The following is a 22,205-nucleotide window of genomic DNA, read 5'->3' on the forward strand; positions in this document are numbered from 1 at the left end:
TTTTCCCCCACCTGTGGTTGAGGAAGTTTCCCATGACAAAGAGCCACACCCCACTGATCCAAGCTCATCAATTCCAGACCCTGGTTCATCAACTCCTGTGACTCCTCATAGCCCTTCCACATCAGATAAAGGCAAGGCACCAGTTGAAGAGGCTGCTGAAAATGATGAAGAAACTGAAGAGGAGGACCTCTCCCAATATCAGCTCTCTCGAAGAACACCTGGATCCACATAGTTCACCATTTAGGACATTTGCATTTTGTTTGTCTATTTCATGTGTTTGTGGTGTTCAACAATGGATATGTAGATGAATTCAACATTTGGTTATGATTATGTTTATGTTTCTTTTGGTACTGTTTGATAGATGTTTAAGTATTTTGAATGATGATTGTATGGATGTAATGAATTTTTTGGTTTGCATTGACGAATGTGTTTGTGGATGAGATGGATGTGATTGATTGCCTTCTTGTGATGACAAAAAGGAGGAGAGGACTGGATTGATTGATGATTGATGATGTTGGATTGATTGATTGATGATTTGATTAAATTTGGATTGGCTGATGGATTGAATTGGTAAAATGTTGGATGTTGGCTGCTTAATTGTCATATTTTGGATAATTATTTAATTCGGTTGGGCAGCCAAGTGAGGGGGAGTTTTTCAAAAAATTTTATGATTCACTAAGTAAGGGGGAGTTCTTGTCTATTGAGAAAGGGGGAGTTTTTATTGCAATCATCAAATCTCATTTCAAACCTTTGTTTTGTCATCATCAAAAAGGGGGAGAATGTTATTCTTGGTTTTGATGATCACAAAGGACTTTGAAATGTTTATCTAACTCTTTTCAAATATAAGTGTTTTTTGCCTATCAAAGAATCAGGTACGAATATGTCAAGAAATGAAAATCAACCAAAAGAAGAAGCAAAAACAGGACACTCATGTCGGACATCCGAAGGAATCGGTCGGACGTCCGAAAGGATGAAGAACATCAAGAAGGAAATTCTGTCGGACGATCGTGAGGAAGCATCGGACGTCCGGATGGATCGGACGTACTCGTCGGACGCACAGTGATCGTGTCGGACGTCCTAAAAATTCCACGAAGATTTGATAACTCTCTGGACAACGTTCGGACACAGAAGCTCGGACGATAAAATCCCATCGGACGTCCGAACAACAACTTGACTGATTTTCGGACGATAGGATCGGACGATGACTAAGCCGTCGGACGTCCGACAGCCCCAACGGCTAGCTGACTCTTCGTCTGCCTTCTATCCGTTGGAAGTATTAATGAATCCCATTTTTGGTTCCCTTTAAATACAAACGATTCTGATTCAGATGACGACTTTTGCACACTTTGTCTACAAGATCTCAAGAGATATTTTAGCTTGAAAATAGTCTCCAAAGCTAGATTTGTTCTCCAAGTGGTGTGAATTTCTTGTGAGCATTTCTTTTGTGATTGAAAGTTTCTTTAGTGTAGCTTTGTTGAGGGTTATCTGAGTGATTGTAAAACTTCTTAGCTTGACTAAGTGAGGCTTAGGGCAAGGAGAAAGTGCTCCCTCCATTGTACATCTAGTTGATCATCTTTCATCAAAGAGAAGTTGCTCAACCTAGTGATTGGTCTTCAAGTTTGAGGAAAGCTTGGTAGACAATCGGTTTGATATTCTATCTTATTCTTTTTTGTTTAATAAAATTCTCATTGCTTATCTATACTTGTTTTTCGAATCAATATTGCTCTCTTCTTCTAATCTACTTGATTGATCATTACTAGAAAAGAAGGTAAATTTTTATTAAGCAAAAATTGCATAAATTTGATTAAGATTTTAATCAACCTAATTCACCCCCCTCTTAGGTTGTCTTTGGGCCTTACATAATGAACCTTGGGGACTGTTATATGGAATCTTGTAGTATGAGAGACTCTCGATTCCAGTATACTCGAGTAATACCACAGTGCAAGTGTTTGGAGTTCGGGCCCGGTAGGGGTATGTTGGGTGGAAGGAATGGAAGTAAAGTAGAGTCTACGGTTTGTTACTTTTAAATATTGACGGAGAGTCAATGAGGTTAGATCAAGAATGCAAACGAGGAAAAGGGCCCTTGAGAGCCGCCCGTATCCTTTTTATCTCCACCATTAATGTGTGCCTTTGCTTACTTTTGATGAATTGAAATGAAAAGCTTTATGCTTATGTGAACTTTGCTGATTGAGTGGTATTATCTCACTGGGCGTAAGCTCACCCTATTCCTTTTGTTTTCCTTACAGGAAAATAAATACTTTTGGACTGCAATTGATAGTTGGTTGCCGAATTGAGTTAGTTGGACATATCTTTTGTATAGCTCATTTATTGAAACCCTGAATGTACTTTTGGGGCCGTTTCTCTTTTGATTTGGCAAACCAGACATGTATCCACTTTTGAATACTTTTGTATGCCACTTTAGCTTGTATCTGCTAAATTTTAACATGTAAATATTTGCTTGATGATTGTTGGGGTTTCGACGGGTCGGTTACTATTCATGGCCGACTCCGGTTTTATTTTTTTTTTACTTTGACATTTTGACTTGTTTATGCGCGTTTGTAAGATCCGAAACGTATTAGATCGCTCTAAACTGAATCGTTAGTCCTGGCGAGAGTTAGGCAGGCAATCCGCTAACCCCTTTGGTTCGCCTTAGGGGAAGGTGGGGCTGTCACAACTTAGAAGTAAGAACACCTACGGGTAACCAAATTTTACTTGCGAATGAGGTGTACAGAAATTGTGATATTTGGGTTGATGAACGGAAATTGGTAGTCGACCTCATTAGTCTAGCCATTAAGGGGTACGATGTTATTCTAGGTATGGATTGGCTAGCTCATTACCATACTCGGGTAGATTGTAGGATGAAGGTGGTAGAGTTTTGCATACCAGGTGAGACAACTTTAAAGTTAGACGTAAGGGGTATGTTAGCCTCATCTGCGCTCATTTCGGGAATAAGGGCTAGGAAATTGCTTAGTCGTGGGGCATGCGATTATTTAACTTTTCTAGTTAACACTCCAGGAGAAAAGATTAAGTTGGAAGACATGCCGATAATCAGTGAATATCCGGACATATTTTTGGAGGAGTTGGGGTCACTGCCACCCGAAAGGGAGATTGAATTTAAGGTTGATCTAATACCCGGAACTACTCCCATTTCGAAAACCCCTTATCGAATGGCACTTGCTGAGCTTAAGGAGTTAAAGGTGCAATTGCAAGACTTGCTAGAACGGGGATTCATACATGAGAGCGAGTCACCATAGGGAGCTTCAGTGCTATTTGTTAAAAAGAAGGACAGGAGTTTAAGGTTATGCATTGATTATCGAGGGTTGAATGCAGTAACTGTTAAGAATAAATACCCATTGCCCCACATCAATGAGTTGTTTGATCAATTACAATGGGCTGTGGTGTTTTCTAAATTGGACCTTCGATAAGAGTACTATCAATTGAGAATTAGAAAGGAGGATGTACCAAAAACGGCGTTTAACACTCGATATGGGCATTTTGAGTTTGCGGTAATGCTTTTTGGCTTAACCAATGCCCCAGCGGCATTCATCGATTTAATGCATCGAGTGTTTAAACCTTACTTGGATAGGTTTGTAGTGGTGTTTATTGATGATATCCTAGTATATTCGAAGTCAAGGGAGGAACATGAACAACACTTGCGAATAGTGTTGCAAACCCTAAGAGAGCACCAATTGTTCACTAAGTTCAGCAAGTGTGAATTTTGGCTGAAAAAGTAGCGTTTCTAGGTCATATAATTTCAAAGGATGGGCTTGCTGTAGACCCGGCGAAAGTGGAAGCTGTAGCCAAATGGAAGCGGCCAGAGAATCCCACAGAGGTGCGAAATTTTCTAGGATTAGCAGGGTACTACCGCTGATTTATAAAGAACTTCTCGAGAATTGCAGGACCCTTGACTAACTTGACAAAGAAACAAGGAAAGTACATTTGGGATGTTAAGTGTGAGAGTAGTTTCCAAGAGCTTAAGAAGCAATTGACCATGGCTCCAGTATTAGCTTTGCCCAATGGGAACGATATTTACACGGTTTACACCAATGCTTCGACAGAGGGGCTAGGGTGCATGTTGATGCAAAATAGGAATGTGATTGCCTATGCATCTCGGAAGTTAAAACCTCATGAGCAAAACTATCCAACCTATGACTTAGAGCTTGCAGCTGTTGTATTTGCCTTGAAAAAATGGCGACATTATCTATATGGAGTGACTTTCGAGGTATATTGGGATCACAAAAGTCTTAAGTATCTGTTTTCTCAGAAGGAGATAAATCTAAGACAACGTCGGTGGGTGGAGTTCTTAGAAGATTATGATTGTACGATTAACTATCATCCCGGAAAGGCCAACGTTGTAGCAGATGCTTTAAGTCGAAAGGCTCAACTAGCAAGTTCCATGGTGGGAGAGTGGAGCTTGTTAGAAGATGTATGTGAGTGGAAACCTCGTCTGGAACCGAAAAAGGTGATTTTTGGAAATATTGAGGTGAAGTCGACACTGTTGGATCGGATTAAAGATGGCCAAGTAAAGGACCCAATGGTGCAAAAGTGGGTGGAAAAAGTGAAGAAAGGGGAGTTGCCTAACTTTAACCTAGGTCCTGATGGAATCTTAAAGTTCCGAAATCGTGTCGTTGTACCTAGGGATGAGGAGTTAAAGAGGGAGATTTTGGAAGAATCTTACCGCTCTAGGTACCCAGGGAGTAATAAGATGTACCAAGATCTCAAAAGTCTGTATTGGTGGGATAATATGAAGGCGGAGATTGCCCAATTTGTACAAAAGTGTCTTACGTGCCAACAGATGAAAGCTGAGCATAAAAAACCGTCAGGTCTGTTACAGCCATTAGAGATCCCTGAATGGAAATGGGAGCACATAACAATCGATTTTGTATCAGGGTTGCCACGAATACAAAAGGGGCATGATGCGATATGGGTAATAGTGGACCGATTAACTAAGACCGCACATTTCCTGCCAGTAAATATGAAATATTCTTTGGAGAAACTTGCCAAACTTTATATGGATGAAGTGGTGAGACTACATGGGGTACCAGTGAGTATTGTATCTGATAGAGACCCTAGGTTTGTATCTCGATTCTGGCAGAAATTGCAAGAGGCTCTAGGAACTAAATTGAACTATAGTACAGTGTATCACCCACAAATTGATGGACAATCTGAGAGAACCATTCAAACTCTTGAAGATATGTTGAGAGCCTGTATTGTGGATTTTGGAGGAAGTTGGAGTCAATACTTAACCTTGGTTGAATTTGCATATAACAATAGCTATCATTCCTCTATTCAGATGGCCCCATATGAAGCCTTGTATGGACGACGGTGTCGATCTCCAATCCATTGGGATGAAGTAGGAGAGAGAAAGATTATAGATCTGGCTACAATACCATGGGTTGAGGAAGCCTACGAAAGGGTAAAGGTGATCCGCCAGAAACTTCAAATAGCCCAAAGCCGACAGAAAAGTTATGCCGATCATCGGAGGAAGGATTTGGAATTTGAAATAGGAGATAAGGTGTTTCTTCGAATTACCCCGTTGAAGGAAAGATTAGAGCAGGAAAAGGGAAAAAGTTGCAACCACGATACATAGGACCTTTCAATATACTCCAGCGAATAGGAAAGGTGGCTTATCGACTTGAGTTACCAGCTAGTTTGTCTCGGATCCATGATGTTTTCCATGTTTCTTTGCTTAAGAAATATCATCCGGATCCGACTCACATTTTGCCACCAGAAGATATTGAACTCGATGAATCTTTAACCTATGAAGAACGACCCATTCAAATATTGGATCGGAAGGTGAATGATCTGAGAAACCAGCAGATTCCATTAGTAAAGGTTCTATGGAAGCATCATGAAGTGGAAGAAGCAACCTGGGAGCTATAAAAGGACATGCAAGAGAAATATCCCGACCTGTTCACGACGAAAGATATGAATTTCGAGGTCGAAATTCTTTTAAGGGGGAGAGAGTGTGAAGACTTGCAAATTCCTTATATTTTTCTTAAAAATGCCCTTTTATTTGGGAATTATTCATTTATTATGGCCCTACTACCCAATCACCCTACAATAAGTGTAAATGAATATAGAAGTAAGGGTTTCGTTGTCCGTTTTCAAGATAGAGCGAATTAGGGTTTTCACATTTTTCCGTAGTGTGACTATTCGGTACGGACTGAGGATCAAATTTGGTAGGTAAGAGTGACTTTTGGATGAGGAAATATTATATGATTTGAAGTGATAATAATAAGTTAGTGATTAGAAGGTAAAAACCCTAGTATACGTGATTTAAGAAAAAACGGCTCAAACCGACGGGTATCGATCATTATCGATTGAACCCACCACTTGACCACCACTTCTCTACCACCACATACCCTTGATATTTTTTAAAAATATCTCTCTCATCCTCAGCCATATAGCCGAAATATGTGGGCCAAAATGCAAGGAAAAGAAAGTAAAATTTGGATGGTTTTGGTGGTGACAAGTGTTGGTCATCTATGGTCCCTTGACCAACCCTTTTGTCTTGCCTTCTTATCTCTCATTTCAGCTCATTTCCCTCATTTTCTTTCTGTTTTGGCTGAGAGCAAGGAGAGGCAAAAGAGTGAGGAGAGTTTTCAATCTTCTACCTTGAATCCAACCTTTTGAGTGCAAACAAGAAAAACTAAACCGATTAATCACTAGTTTGGAAGCTTGGGAAGCTTAAAGAACCAAAAATTTCAAGGAGAGGTGAAGGATCATTCTTGCAAGCTCTTGTCTTGAGGTATAATGGCTAATCAACCTTTCTTTCTCCATTAATCATGATTAAGTTGGGTATTAATGTTAGTATTGTGCTTGTGATGCTTGTTCCAAGTGATTTTGATGATTATATGGATGACTTTTGAGTTAGGGTTTCTTGTGGGTTAGGTGTTGTATGATGTATACATCTGGTATATAATCTTGTAAAGGAGATGGTAGTGGTAGTTTCAAGGTAAAAATGTGAATTATAACTTGAATATAGCAAAATTCCAGATTTCTGGAAATTGTAGTTCTAGTTCTACCCGATTCCATTTCATCATGTTAGAAGCCGAATTAGGCTTAGCACAAAACATGAAATTTGTATAGAATGACATTTTATGGTTGCCTACAAAAGTTCAGCTCAATCGGAGTAACGTAGCCTATGAAAAGATGAAAATACCCTGACTGCCCTAGGAGTAAAATCAGCGGACAGTTTTGACAGTACACTAAGTTGGTTGCGTTTGTTCACCTAGATACGTACTGAACTAGCTTTTAGCCAAAACATGAAAGTTTTATTACTTTGTCTTAGCTTTTCAACGCCTCTGAGAACGTCTTAAACGGACTTTGGTAGCTTGCGATATGGCCATTTTAAGATAGTGTGGTTAACTGGTCTACCAGTAGGAGATTGGCTCTGTGAATTGGGAATTTGAATGGGTTACACTAGAAATTGGACTAAGTGATCTTCATCAAAATTGTAACCCTTTGTCTTAGCTTCGAAACGGTTTAAGTTACACCTCAATCCGATAAGCGTAGCCTCAGTTGTGTCCGTTACGCAAAACCACGTCAAATCTGTCTTTCGCTAGACTTCATTTCCGCACATGTCGTTAGCTTGATTTTTGTACTTGTATTACCTTGAGCCTATTGAACGGCTATTGAAATGAGTTTTTTTTATGTGTAACTTTGGATTTGACTGAGGAAAAGAATGAAGCCATAAATGGCTGGAAATAGGAAAATACAAAGGGCGTGCTGCCCAAATTTACGCTCGAGGGCTAGGTAGACATATTTGTAACTTGAGTAAGGGTTAAGAGTGACTACTGCTTGAGCCATCTAGGATATTTGCGTCTTCTTTTACCGAGGTATATAAGTAAGGACTTGGCCGAACTTGTTCCCTTGAGAAATAAAATAATGACTGCTCGGAGTATGTTTTTCTTGTACTTTCTACTCAAATGGCATTTCCAAATATAAATGTTACAAAGTTTTGTAGTTTAAAAAGTGAGCAAGTGTTTCACGACTACTCTTCAAGTGAATTTCAATTTCTTGATTCTTATTGAACGAAACGTCTAAGTTTCGAACCTTAGTCGATTTTCAAAGTTCTTAAGTCAAGTTTTATCGCAGATTTGGACTCCAAACCCGGAGTACAATCCCGACGCGATCACTAGAGGCACAACTTTTGGTGAGTGCTTCCAAATATCTGATTGAACTTGATATTTGTGATTTATCTTTGACCAATGTGATTACATGATATATATAAGTGATTTGATAGGGCAAGGGTGTACTTTATCGCACTTGCCCTAACGAGATTTGTTCTTGTTCATCGAATTCAATTGTCTTGCTCTACATGCGTGTGAATTATATCTTGCCTGGAATTCCAGAAACCCTGTGGCTAATTAATCGAGTTGAGCCGGCAAGGGCCAGGTCGATTAGATAACGAACCCTGGGTAATTAGTGATGTCGAGTGGAGTGTTATCTCCTCGGTTAATCGGTATACTCGAGTAATACCACCCGTGTTTCGCATGACGTGCAGGCTCGGTAAGGGGGTTGATCGGTGGACAGAGACTGGCGTGAAGTGGGGTTTTTCTGGACTAGTTCATTACTTGAAAGTTGACGGAGTGTCAACTACCAATCGATCGAGCTGTGATGGAGCCGAGATATGAGCCACTATATCCTTACATGTGAATGTGAACCAGATATTTCTTGACTATTTGAAGTGTTATTTCTCTGATTCGACTTGTTTGCTCGCTATTTCTCTATCACGCTGTTATTACTTTATCTGATGTCCAATTTGAAATTTGGAACGTCACTGAGTTTTGGCATACTCCGTTAGTTTTGTTTTCTTTACAGGGGTACGAGCGAGGCGTGAGATATGTAAAGACTAGCGTAGTCTAGTTGTTTTTAACTTTTGACTTGTACTCGCACTATCACTCGATTAGGATGATTGTACTTGGATTGTATACACTTTGAACCCGTTTGGGGTATATAGAGGTTTTGTATTTTGAATATGCATCGATGTAAATTGTAAGTGTGAATTGCGATGTTATTTATTGTCGATGGATGTATGCACGTGATACGAGTGAGTGAGTCCTGGCGAGAGTTGGGCAGGCGACTCGCCGAACCCTTTGGTACGCCTTGGGGGGAGGTGGGGTCGTCACATTAATGAAGGGCAGAATAACATTGGAACGAGAGTACCTTAGCTGTGAAAGTGATGTTCTCGAGCTGGAAATTCCAATTGTCTTCGTATTCAACCATGCTGCCTCTATAAAGCTCTCCGCTCTTCAGCTCTACGGTCACGATGTGTCCTGTGGCTTCGTGTGGAAGCTTCACCGGTATACCTAAGCTACGACTCATTGCTATTGCTATTTCCTGCTATGCTCCCTACGCAAAACCCTAAACCCAAAGTCCAGCAGAAAGCTACCAAAAATTAATTAGCAGTAACTATATACCAGTAGATCCAGCCCAAAGTTTTGAAAAAAAAGTTTAAAAAATCGTAGACAAATGTAAAAATAGAAATGCACAATCAATTCTAAGAATTATAGCAAAAAAAAAAAGATGTATACAAGAGATTGAAATTTGTGAGATTAAAAGTAAATAAGTAAATAAAAGGTGAGAAGAGAGAGATAAAATGAAGTAACCTTACCGGATAAAGAGGTAGAGAAATATATCCTCGTCGTTGGCTGTCGCCGGAAGATGCTGCGTTGCGGTTCAGCTAGGAGAACTGTGTCTTCACCTAGCGGCGAGGACAGGGAAAGTTAATAATGTAGCCGCGTACAAGTGAGATCCGCTATATCAAGTTTCGGACCTATATTTACGATTTGACCCACCCATGCTTTTTAATCCTAATCTTTTTCTAATTTTTGACTGCCTGGGGCCTTGGGCCTTGGACTTTTACTTGGTTAGAGACCATTACTAATTACTAGTTACTACTTAAGCATGGGTGGGTCAAATCCTAAATATAGGTCCGGAACTTGATATAGCGGATCTCACCAATGTTTTAAAACCCGGACCGTCAATTGAACCGGTGAAGTGAAAGGGTCAAGATTCAACCAGTCAGACCGATTCAACCCCGATTCAATAAATAAATAAATAAATAAATATATGTATATAGAAGACACACACACCTATGCACAGAATAAGATATAAATGCTAAATCACAATTAACATAAGAGCAATATCCAACAATTAACACACACACAGTTAACATAGTTTTCAAACTTACATGTCCAATTGTCTAAACTATTCGTATTTGGGAACTGAAACTGTCACCAAATGATCTAAAGGGGTTAATAGAGATAATGAAACAACCGTTTAGCTAGAATGAAGTTAATTCCCTAAGCCTTGTGCATTTCTTGTGGGTGTTAAGTATATTCACGATAACTGGGTTTTGCACAGAGATTTAAAGACATCAAATATACTTTTAAATAACTGTGGTAAGTTGAAGATCTGTGACTTTGGATTAGCATGTCAATATGGAAGCCCTTTGAAACCATATACTAACTTGGTGGTTACTTTGTGGCACAGGTGAGCGTAGTTTTATGCACTATTGTATTTTTTAGTTGAGATAATTAAAATCTTTTATCTGGCTCAGCAAAGCAGTCTCTATTCAATGGGAAAACAGAAGTTGATCAACTTGACAAGGTTAACTGTGACAGCCCCACCTCACCCTAAGGCGAACCAAAGGGTTCGGCGGACCGCCTGCCCAACTCTCGCCAGGACTACGGAGTCGATTCACACAAACCCAACGTAGTACGCGCGATAGAACCCAAAGAAAATGAACAATTGGAAACTACTAAGGTGAGAACATGCCTACTAAACCATAGAATTATAGTCTCAACGAAATACATTTAATAGACAAGGTTAAACACTTATACATATATTTACATTGAAGTCTTGAACAAATTAACATAAAGTGCGATCCAAGGTACTCATATTACACAAAATACAATTAGGGTTTCGTTTTCAAAAGAGTTTAACCACATGACATATATACTAGCTTGACCATTTTCTTCCAAAATCGTGATTTCCAAGTTTGTCCCCTGTAAGGAAAACAAAGGCAACAGAAAGGGGTGAGTTTACGCTCAATGAGGTACCAAACATATAGGGGTAAAATCATGGCCTTTCACGTTTGTCGCGCCCCATTTTTTATAAGAAAAATAAATAAATGGTTTTAAAAAAGTGAATTTTTGATTTGAAAAATGAATTTTGATTTACAAAGAAAATGAAGAAAAATATGGGTCTAAATGGGACTCGAAAATGCGACGATTTGACCCAAAATATAGTTTAAAAAGGGTTTTTGAAATAAACATCGGAGTCGCCACTTGGTATAGAGTTAAGGTGTACCAAGTCACCTAAAAATGAATTTTTTAAAGGAAAAGGTAGAAAGAAACCCCTTTTAAACGACTCCTAGTCTACGTAAACCAACGAAAAAGGTTCGGGAGTCCTATTTGACGAAGGGGAAGGCAAAGATAAAAATTCAAGGCACCCCTTCGACCTAACCAAGGCTAGTTGCGTGATTTAGTCAAAGATTTTCTTGTTTTATCCTAAAAATTTATCACATTTGGATGTACTATATGGATGCAAACCCTAGACCTAGGGGGTGTCGGGGGGCAAAATTTCTCTTCAAAGCTTGAATGGTGCCAATCACATTAATTGTGATGCCCAATAATGACTCTTTGGAGAGGTCACGAATAGTGCAGAAAATATGAGACTCTAAGAAAAGAAAAGAGATAAAATAATTATAGAGATATGCATGTCTTAAAGGAATGCAACATGTCAGGTACGGGGGACTAATATTCGTGACTCAATTTTCCCTTTAATAGAGGGAATACGAGCGTGCTAAGGCTAGAAAAGCCAAACTCGTCCATATCCCATACTCAAGGGGTTTCCCTAATCTAATCAAGCAAATGCACTACCCTAATCCTAATTCTAAAATGAAATGCAAGTCTAATGTTATGTATCATACATAGGGGTATATATATAGGGAAATTAGGGATAAGGGATATACGTATAAGGGGAATATCATACAAAATGATAAAAGGCCCTAGAAAGTGGAAAAATATGCATGAAATGAAGTGATTTTATCATACAATCATGATCTAACGCGCGAAGGGCTCCTAAGGGTCTAGCGTTGGACTAGCCCATATTTCTACTTTCTCACTAGCGTTGGACTAGTGGGAAATCAAACAAGGAAAACCACAACTAGCGTTGGACTAGTGTGGTATCGAAAAAAGGATCACAACTAGCGTTGGACTATTGTGATAACGTCACACATTAATTATAACCTCATAAAAGCATAATAAAGCGAGTAAACACATAATGCCACATAAACACATAACACATAATCATGATATCTAGATGCAAGGCCCTAAGAAAGCGGTAACACATAGCACGTAAGCATGCAAATCACACAAGCGAAAAGAAAGCGAATAAAACCCTAGCTATTACATTTGAGGGGGCCCTACTACAATCTAATGGGGAAAAATAAAAATAAAATAAAATAAACCTAACTATTACAACTTGGCATTTAAATGCCTTTCAAATAATAAAAAATGAACTAAAATAAATATACGAAATTAAGACGACTAAAGCGGATAAATAAATAAAATGAAAACATTCAAAAGGCATGCAATTAAGTGTCGCGCCCCACTTTTTGACGGTGTGTGTTGTGTGAAGGTGTGTGAATAGTGTGAAAGTGTGGAAAGAAAAATACAGGCCATGGGACTTGATAATGCGACGGTTTGGCCATATAAAGTTCAAAAGGGTTTTTGTATCAAAATGGAGTCGCCACTTGGTATAGAGTTAGGGTGTACCAAGTCACCCAAAAAATGATTTTTGTTTTTGAATGAAAAAGTAAATAAACCCTTTTAGAGAACTTTTGGGTCTACGTAACCAAAAGAGGGATCGGGGGTCACATTTGACGAAGGGGAAGGCAAGGATAAAAATCCAAGGCACCCCTTCGACCTAGCCAAGGCTAGTTGCGTGACTTAAACCAATTTTCCTAATTTTTCTACCCAAGGTATGTATCGCATGTTGGATTTGACTAGATGAATGCAAAAATGCAAATCTAAATTCTAAAATGTCTCTTGTAAGGTTTTTGGTCCCAACCACATGAGTTGTGGCGGCCAATAAAGGAAAACCTTATAGAGGTCGATTAATGCAAATGATGGCTAAAGTGCAAGTGTGCGATTGTATAAAAAGGTGCACGTGTGAAATTGTATGAAAAATCCAAGTGTTTGTGTGCAAGTGTATGAAAAAGTGCACGTGTGAAATTGTATGAAAAATCCAAGTGTTTGTGTGCAAGTGTATGAAATATAGTGATAAGTGCATATAGGTGTAATTCAGTGCAATTTTGTGAAGTAGAAATCAAAATGAACAATAAGGAAAGGAAAATATGAATTGAAAAGAATGAGTAAGTGGTAAATGAGAATGAATGATCCTAAGGGAATGCATAAGGTCGGGTATGGGAATGACTCCTAACTTTTCGACTTCGATTTTCCCTTTGATTAGAAAGCAAAACTAGCGTGCTAAGGCTATCGAGTAGCCACACTCGCTCGTTTCCCTTATCAGAAGGGGACTCTCCAGGCAAATGAACCCTATAACTAGTATGAGATGCAAAAATCCTAAAATGAGGGGAAAAGGGGTTCGAGGAGCATGCCAAATGATAAAACTAAGAAAAATGCATGACATGTAGTGAACATGCAAATATGCACTATCGAAAGGGAAATCCTAAGGGTCTAGCGTTGGACTAGCCCATCTATGAATTCCGACTAGCGTTGGACTAGCGGAAACGTACATTCATCCATCACATTCATTCATGGTTATGGAAAGCGAGTAGACATGCCAAACACTCGTAAACACATAGCACATAGCATTTAGCATGCTCGACTAGATGCAAGGCCCTAACAAAGCAAATTAACACGTAGCAACTAAGCATGCAAGACACATAAGGCAATTAAAGCCCCAACTATTACATTTGCTAGCTAGGCACACGTCTTCGATAGGTCCTCATCGAATGCGCCTCCAAGCCCTATCTATTACAAGCCAAGAGGTGTACACATACCCCATAATAAGACTTCAAAAGGGGGAAGGGGAAATGGACCAAATTGCTCGCCAAGCCCTATCTATTACAAGCCAAGAAGTGTACACATACCCCATAATGAATAACTTAAATAAAAAAAGCAAAAGTAAATGACATAAATAAAAGAAATTAAAGAAAGGCTAGAAAAGCAAAGTAGACATGTATTTCACTTAGCACGTTGGAGCACGTAGGAAAAATAACGCAAGAATATAGAAGTTACCTCCCTTGCAATGGAAATCGAGTAAATGAGATATTAGCTTCAAAACAATAAAAAGGATCAAGGCACCAATTTATTTGACAAATAATCACAAAGGATAAAAATAAACATGAATTTGAATCAATTAAATCATGTCAACAACCCACATTTAAGAAGTCAAGAGAAGAAAGGACCTGATTGCAAAGATTGACAAAAGTTTGGGGCCAAAATTAAAGAAAAATAAAGTTCAAGGACTCATTTGCAATTAAAGTAAGGACCCAATTGAATGAAACTGAAAGTTTTTGGGGCCATAGTGAAAACACTCGAAAGTCAGGGGACTGGAATGAAATTTCATTATCAGGCTTCTTGGCATAACAGGCCATTGGGCCATTTGTATTTATTTCGTGGGCCAAGGCCTTCCTAGCCCAACCGGAAAACCCAAGCAAAAGCAAATGGGCTAGCTTAGCTATTGTGGCCCAAAACTAGCCAAACAAACAGATGGGTCACGATCCTGTGGCCCAAACCAAAATTCCAAACAAAAGTGTTGGGCTCTATCTTCCTAAGCCCAAACAAAGTAACCCCTTAATCCAAAACACTTGTTTCATTAAACCCAACAAGATAAATAAATCAATTAAAATTATTAAGCCATAATCATGACCCCAAATCAAGAATTAATCTATCCACAAAGTCACATAAAATATGCAAACGGAGAATTAAACTTAAAAGGACAGAATTAGTTCAATTTTCCAGATTTTGGGCCACAGTGAAATTAGGCAGAACATGAAGGGAATCTCACTAATTCAATCACACGAATCTCACTTCATTCAAATTCTTGCCATTACATCGAGTTCATGCAAAAGGAAATCTAAGAAGAACGAAGCTCTTCAAACTCTACTTCTCATAAAAATCAATTATTCAGACAAGGCGTGGAACTTCACTGACCATTTGTTTCCTTCATCCGAAAAATGCAGATAAAACACCTTTAAATTAGAAATTTCAATCAAGCAATTTGTCAAACAGTTTAGGTGCATTAGAAAATTCACCAATTCTTTGTTACATAGAAGCTACAATCGGCCCAAAATTTAATCAAAGACATAGAAAACAGTCCCATTCAAGACAAACAGCATGTGTATTCCAAAATCATGAACGAAAAAACAGATAATCTCCATAAACATAGTCACGGCAGCCTGTTTTCAAAGCTTGACATGGACTGAAAAAATTTTAGAGAGAGAAGTGACTTACAGTGCTCTTGTTCGGTAAAAATTTTGCAGGCCCTGGCGGTGAATTGCGGCGAATTGTGGCAGCTCTGGTTGTCCCTTCCGGTCTGCTTCCTTTCAAGCTTCATCTTGTCACGTTCAATCAGCAAAGGACAGTCGACAGGCTCAGGCTTGACATGGCCCATTGCCCCCTCGGTCTACCTCCGCTCACCACCCTCTGCAGCAGCCATTTCCTTCGTGTTCTTGCTTGACGAAGATTAGTCGGTGATGATGGTGGGTTCAGTGCAGAGGCGGCGGCAGATGCGGGTTGGAGAAGAAATTGAGCAGGCGGCAGAGGGGGAAATTGTGGTTGTGCCCATGACGAAAGGGCAAGCTGAAACTGGGAGTAATGGTAAGAGGGCTTTTGAAGAAATTGGAGCTGGAATTCGATGGGCAGATCAGATTCCCTTTGGGTCAGAAAATGCGAAGCCGTTTTTCCTACGAGGAGGAAATCCTCCATTTTTCCCTCTGCAGCCGACCTCCTCCTCCGTTTTCCTTGCTACTCTACCTCTCAAAACCTTGGCAGCCGCTATTCTCTCCCTAATCCTTCTCTTTTACCTCTGTTTTTCTTTTTGCTCTGTTCCACAATTCCGTCGCCCCTGCCCTCTCTAGATTCATCCCCGCCTCTGTTTTGCTCTCGTTGAAAACCTCCCCCCTTTTTTCTCTTTTTCTCTCATCCGTGGCCTCTTTCCTTTTTTTTTTTTAATCGTTTTCAAACCTCCTTCCTAAGCTAAACAAGTGTCCTCCTAAATGTTGTGCTGCCAATTAAACAAAAGGGACACTTGTCCCTCAAATTCCTTAACCACTTGTCCCATGATTGTTTTGTACACTTGTTCAACATGCACACTTCCACCTATTTTTGCCATTTTCATTCTTTTTCTTTCATTTTTCACTTTTCATCATTTTTCACTTTTTTCCTTCTTTTTCCTTTTCTTTTCATTTTCAAGAAATTCTATGCTAAAAACTTAAAAATAATAATAACACAAAAAACTAAAAAACTAAAAACTAAAAAGTGAAAAAAACGAGCACAGACTAAAAAATAATTAGTAAATGAAATTACACCAAAATTTGGTGTCTACAGTTTGCCCCTCTTTGTCTGAGTTTTGGAAAAACTTGAGACAAAGAAGTAGACACCAAATGCTTACCTGTGTTATTCGGCTACGAGCGTCTCGAACGATGGATGCTTTAGAAATGGGGACTGACCCCTTTGACAAAAATTTAAAATGGGATTGATCCAAACAGAAAATTTAAAATCGGGATTGACCCGAACAGAAATTTAAAACGGGGATAGACATAGACCCACGGGATAGACCCGGACAGAAATTTAAATGGGATAGACCCAGACAGAAATGTAAATGGGATAGACCCGAACAGAAATTTAAAATTGGGATAGACCCACGGGATAGACCCGGACAGAAATGTAAAATTGGGATAGACCCACGGGATAGACCCGAACAGAAATTTAAATGGGATAGACCCAGACAGAAATGTAAATGGGATAGACCCACGGGATAGACCCGAACAGAAATTTAAAATTGTGATAGACCCACGGGATAGACCCGAACAGAAATTTAAATGGGATAGACCCAGACAGAAATGTAAATGGGATAGACCCACGGGATAAAATTGGGATAGACCCTCGGGATAGACCCGGACAGAAATTTAAATGGGATAGACCCACGGGATAGACCCGAACAGAAATTTAAATGGGATAGACCCACGGGATAGACCCGAACAGAAATGTAAAATTGGGATAGACCCACGGGATAGACCCGGACAGAAATTTAAATGGGATAGACCCACGGGATAGACCCGAACAGAAATTTAAAATTGGGATAGACCCACGGGATAGACCCGAACAGAAATTTAAATTGGGATAGACCCACGGGATAGAACCCGGTCCTGCCGAGGATAGAATAAAACACACGCGTTAGTGAGATAGACTCGATGCTAACGGTGGCAGGATGAAACACACACGTTAGTGAGATGGACTCGATGCTAACGGTGGTAGGATGAAAACATGCACGTTAGTGAGATAGACTCGATGCTAACGGCGGTAGGATGAAAACACGCACATTAGTGAGATAGACTCGATGCTAACTGCGGTAGGATGAAAACACGCACATTAGTGAGATAGACTCGATGCTAACTGCGGTTGAAGTAAAACACGCACGTTAGTGAGATAGACTCGATGCTAACTGCGGTTGAAGTAAAACACGCACGTTAGTGAGATAGACTCGATGCTAACGGCGGTAGGAGTAAAACACGCACGTTAGTGAGATAGACTCGATGCTAACGGCGGTAGGAGTAAAACAAGCACGTTAGTGAGATAGACTCGATGCTAACTGCGGTTGAAGTAAAACACGCACGTTAGTGAGATAGACTCGATGCTAACTGCGGTTGAAGTAAAACACGTACGTTAGTGAGATAGACTCGATGCTAACGGCGGTAGGAGTAAAACACGCACGTTAGTGAGATAGACTCGATGCTAACGGCGGTAGGAGTAAAACACGCACGTTAGTGAGATAGACTCGATAGACTCGATGCTAACGGCGGTAGGAGTAAAACACGCACGTTAGTGAGATAGACTCGATGCTAACGGAGATAGAATGAAAATGCACGCGTTAGTGAGATAGACTCGATGCTAACGGAGATAGAATGAAAATGCACGCGTTAGTGAGATAGACTCGATGCTAACGGAGATAGAATGAAAATGCACGCGTTAGTGAGATAGACTCGATGCTAACGGTGATAGAATGAAAATGCCCGCGTTAGTGAGATAGACTCGATGCTAACGGTGATAGAATGAAAATGCCCGCGTTAGTGAGATAGACTCGATGCTAACGGTGATAGAGTAAAAAAATGCCCGCGTTAGTGAGATAGACTCGATGCTAACGGTGGTTGAATAGAAACGCACACGTTAGTGAGATAGACTCGATGCTAACGGTGGTAGAGTAAAAAAATCCCAACATGACTTTTGTGGAGTTGGCGGCACAAAATCCAGGCCCAACGTGATCTTTGTGAAGTTGGCGGCACAAAATCCAGGTCCAACGTGATAAAGTGATGTTGGCGGCACCAAATCCAGGCCCAACGTGATAAAGTGAGGTTGGCGGCACTAAATCCAGACCCAACGTGACATTGTGAATGGTCAGTGGGATAAGACCCAATCCTGCCATCCAATTGGTCAAGAAATTGGATTTGATTTGTCAAGATACAAGAAATTGATTTGATTTTCCAAGTAACAAGAATCTGAACTTGACTTTTGATTTTTGACTTTTGAATTTTTCCTGATTTTTCGAGAGAATCTTTTCAAAAAATGATTTGCCGCAGTGTAGGGCCCTTTTCCCTTCTTTCTTCTCTTTCTTCGGCATCGGCCTTCCACATCACCGGATGCTCCTTCGTCAATTTCAACTATGAATACCTGCACAGAGGGCTTACATGCATTCGAATTTTCATGAAAAGGACAGCATGATTGATTTGAAAGTCTTGCTTGAGTCTTTGACGAAATCCTCAAATGGACTATAAAAATTTGCCCCAGTGTGGGCTTATTTTGTGAAATCTTGCAAATAAAAATTTTGCCCCAGTATGGGCCCATTTGATTGCAAAAATTGGTTTGGATGACTTTCCATTTATTCGAACACTGTAAGAAACTGTGTTTCCTATAGTGTGAAGAAAATGGAATATCTTGCTTAAACCATATAGAAAATTTCATGATGAATTTCTCAAAATAATGCCAAATCACAAAAGATTTCTTCCTCACTTTTAGCATCGGTGCCCAGAGTAGCGGGTCACCATTTCTTGTTGGCTCAACTTTCAGGGCCAATCGAGTGGGGTGTTATTTCTGATTTGGAAATGGCTAAAGGAAATGGAAGGTCAAGATTTGTCTTATTCATGTGTACAGATGGTATGTAATCCCTTCAATACCATATCTTAGTGAAAGCAAAGAGTTTGTCACCCTCATGTCTTAAGAAAACTTAGTTAACGTATAAGCTTCATGGGCTTGCAAAATTTCGGGTAGAAATGATAGCTAAACATGTAAAAAACTGGTTATACCCTTATGATCACGAATGATTGATGGACTTCTTATGAGCATATCCTTACTTTGGACTGTCATGAAGGAATAAGTCAACGATGGACTTTATTAGCTTGTAATTTGGCTTGAAAACGATAGCTAAAGAATAAACTTCCAAGGACATTGCACTGAAGATCGTATCTTCCAAAAACTGCCCCTATTTTGAACTCAAAGATCTCAGAATTTGTTCGTATTCTTTTCATCATTCACCAGGGATTTCAGCGTCGAATTTTTCTGCATTTTCTTGCATTTACTTTTCTTGCTTTGCTTTTCGCCTCTTTTCCCTTTCCCTCAACTTGGCGGACTTTCGCATGATGAGTAGCGTCAACCCCATACCCAGGCAATTCAGAAATACAGCTAAAATTTTCCGGCATCAGAAATTTTCTTGACAAGGCCATTGCAAAGAACAGAAGTCAGGACTTTTGACTTTTGTAATGGGGTCAGGTGGGGTGCTTAGAAAAGTTAAGGCTCGAAAGCGGATTTCAAAAGCGGTTTGAAAAATCTGAGATCACATTGTTGCGTCAACCCTATTTTAGGGTTAAACCAAAGCTTGCCCCAGTTTATGCTCAATTGAGGCTTTTCACTTTCATTTTCTTTCTTCTTTTGACTTTTCGGCTTTTTGCCATTCTTTGAAATTTGCCCCAGTTTATTTTTGAACTGAGGTTCTCTTTTCTTCTTTTGTTTTTGATTTTGTTGCTTTTCACTTTTTCACTTCTTGAAACTTTTCCTTTTTCAACTCAAACTTGCCCCAGTGTAGGGTTTGCGATTCTCAGGGGTTGCCAAATGAAGTATTTTACTCTGAAGGCTCAAAAAGGATAACTAGGGATAGAACGTTTGATTGGAAAAGAAGATGGCCTGACTTGTATTCCGTTCCTTACAATAACTCTGAAAGGAAACTTTCATTAATAGGAAATTTCTGGCATGTATCTGAATTAACTGCTTGAGGAAGACCCTTGTTCATCCATGCTTGTGAAACATAGGCGATCCACGCAGACAAAACTCTTTTTTTTCCTTCAAAATTGGAACCCAAGTGGAATCAAATTTCCCCAATTTGCGGTTCCCTTCCTATTTTAGCATTTTTGCTTTTCCCCTTCTTATTCTAGCATTTTGCTTTTCCCCTTTTCTTTTCCCTTTTTCAAAATTCCTCAATCTCCTTCCCCAATGTGGGGTGCGATCATATGTGCACTCGAAAAGAACCATCAATTTTTAGCTCAAATGAGGATGCAAGGGATGATCAGTGTTTAGGTTATAGAAATGATGGCCAAAGTATCATTCTTACGCTTCATGACAATCAAAGTAATGCAATGCTCATTGAGAACCCATTCCCTTTTGAAAGTTTTCCAATGTAGGGTAGAGATCATTAAGGCCTTTATTTGAAACGAAATTATCCTTCCAAAGGCTCAAATGGGAGAGCAAATGATAAAATCTGTATAGGTAGAGAAACGAATGCTTGAAATATCATTCCAAATTTTCAAAACAAACAAGGATAACGCACATTTTTGCTTTCACTTAGATGTGATTGAATCGGATTAGACACAGCGGACATTTTCAAGCAAAAGTTGCCCCAACTTGCAATTTATCGATCAATGTGACTGATTTTATTTTGGGGTTAAGTGAAGGAGAAAGGTATCTCATGGGCCCTTTTGAGTGACCTCTTTTAAATCTGAACACTATTATTGTGAATGTTCAGGCCGGAGGTTGAAAAAAAATCCCAATTTAGTCTTATTTCTTAAAATTCATCATGAAATCTCCAATGAATAAGAATAAAGAATGAAATGTACATAAATATACACAAAACAATGATTGTCCAAAAATTTTATTGCTGAAAAAGTTTGAAACAAAATTTCTCATTCAATTTACGATACAAATGAGAAGAGAGAAACTTGTAAAGAGCTCCACATATACACTTTTTGTCTCCTTTTCTTTTTGGAACAAAATGTATTAACAAATCAAATATACAAAATTTTCCTTTGGAAAACAATTACAACATCTCTCAGAGGCTTTAGCGTAGAGCTTCCAGATAGATCATTTATGTTTTCATTATAGGACCTGCCCAAGAATCAAATAATACTTTCTGAACTTTATCGGATCAAAAATTGTTATCCAATATAGGGAAATATTTTCACCTTATTGAAACATTTTTATGAATGCAGGGGAGGGGGAAAAAAAGAAAAATACCCCGAGTTAGTAGGCAAAACTGCAAAATCGGTATGCATGTCCTATGGGGGAGCCCTTTTGTGCCAAGGGTAGGCCTAGCATGAAAATGCAATCCTCCAGAGCAGGCACTATACCATACCTGATGGATCTGATCAACTCATTGAGTGAAAAAAATAATTTGAAAAATTTGGCCCATTGGAATGAGAAAAGACGTTGGTCAAAATAAGGACCTCGTCCGAAGGGATTGATCACTTTTGATCGATACAAGAATTTGCAAAAACGCACGGGTTTGACCTTGACGAACTTCCTATCGAAGAGATTGGAATTCGTTTTGACAACTTTTCTCAGTGAAGCACAGGTCAAAACTCCAACTGATCAAATGGCTGGATGCAACGGATGTTTTTCTCAAAATCGACTAGGTTTTTCATTTTTGAAATTCGACATTGAAACCCTAATTGGTCAAATGAA

At 39.4% G+C, this 22,205-nt stretch overlaps 1 protein-coding gene and 1 long non-coding RNA gene across 2 annotated transcripts; one reads left to right on the forward strand and one right to left on the reverse strand.

The window, feature by feature from the left end:
- The first annotated feature begins 4,188 nt into the window (after window positions 1–4,188).
- On the forward strand, window positions 4,189–5,883 carry LOC140011332 (uncharacterized). Its single transcript, XM_072060124.1, has 5 exons — window positions 4,189–4,222; window positions 4,308–4,697; window positions 5,139–5,212; window positions 5,294–5,515; window positions 5,611–5,883. The coding sequence occupies exons 1-5, from the start codon at window positions 4,189–4,191 to the stop codon at window positions 5,881–5,883; spliced, it is 993 nt and encodes a 330-aa protein (XP_071916225.1).
- Window positions 5,884–13,032: 7,149 nt separating this feature from the next.
- LOC140010916 (uncharacterized) lies at window positions 13,033–16,220 on the reverse strand. Its single transcript, XR_011818117.1, has 2 exons — window positions 15,495–16,220; window positions 13,033–15,232 (listed from the first exon to the last, which is right to left on the reverse strand). It is a non-coding gene; the product is annotated as an uncharacterized lncRNA (long non-coding RNA).
- Window positions 16,221–22,205: the final 5,985 nt, after the last annotated feature.

The sequence above is a fragment of the Coffea arabica genome, chromosome 7e (genome assembly GCF_036785885.1).
Source record: "Coffea arabica cultivar ET-39 chromosome 7e, Coffea Arabica ET-39 HiFi, whole genome shotgun sequence".
NCBI classification, from domain to species: Eukaryota; Viridiplantae; Streptophyta; class Magnoliopsida; order Gentianales; family Rubiaceae; genus Coffea; species Coffea arabica.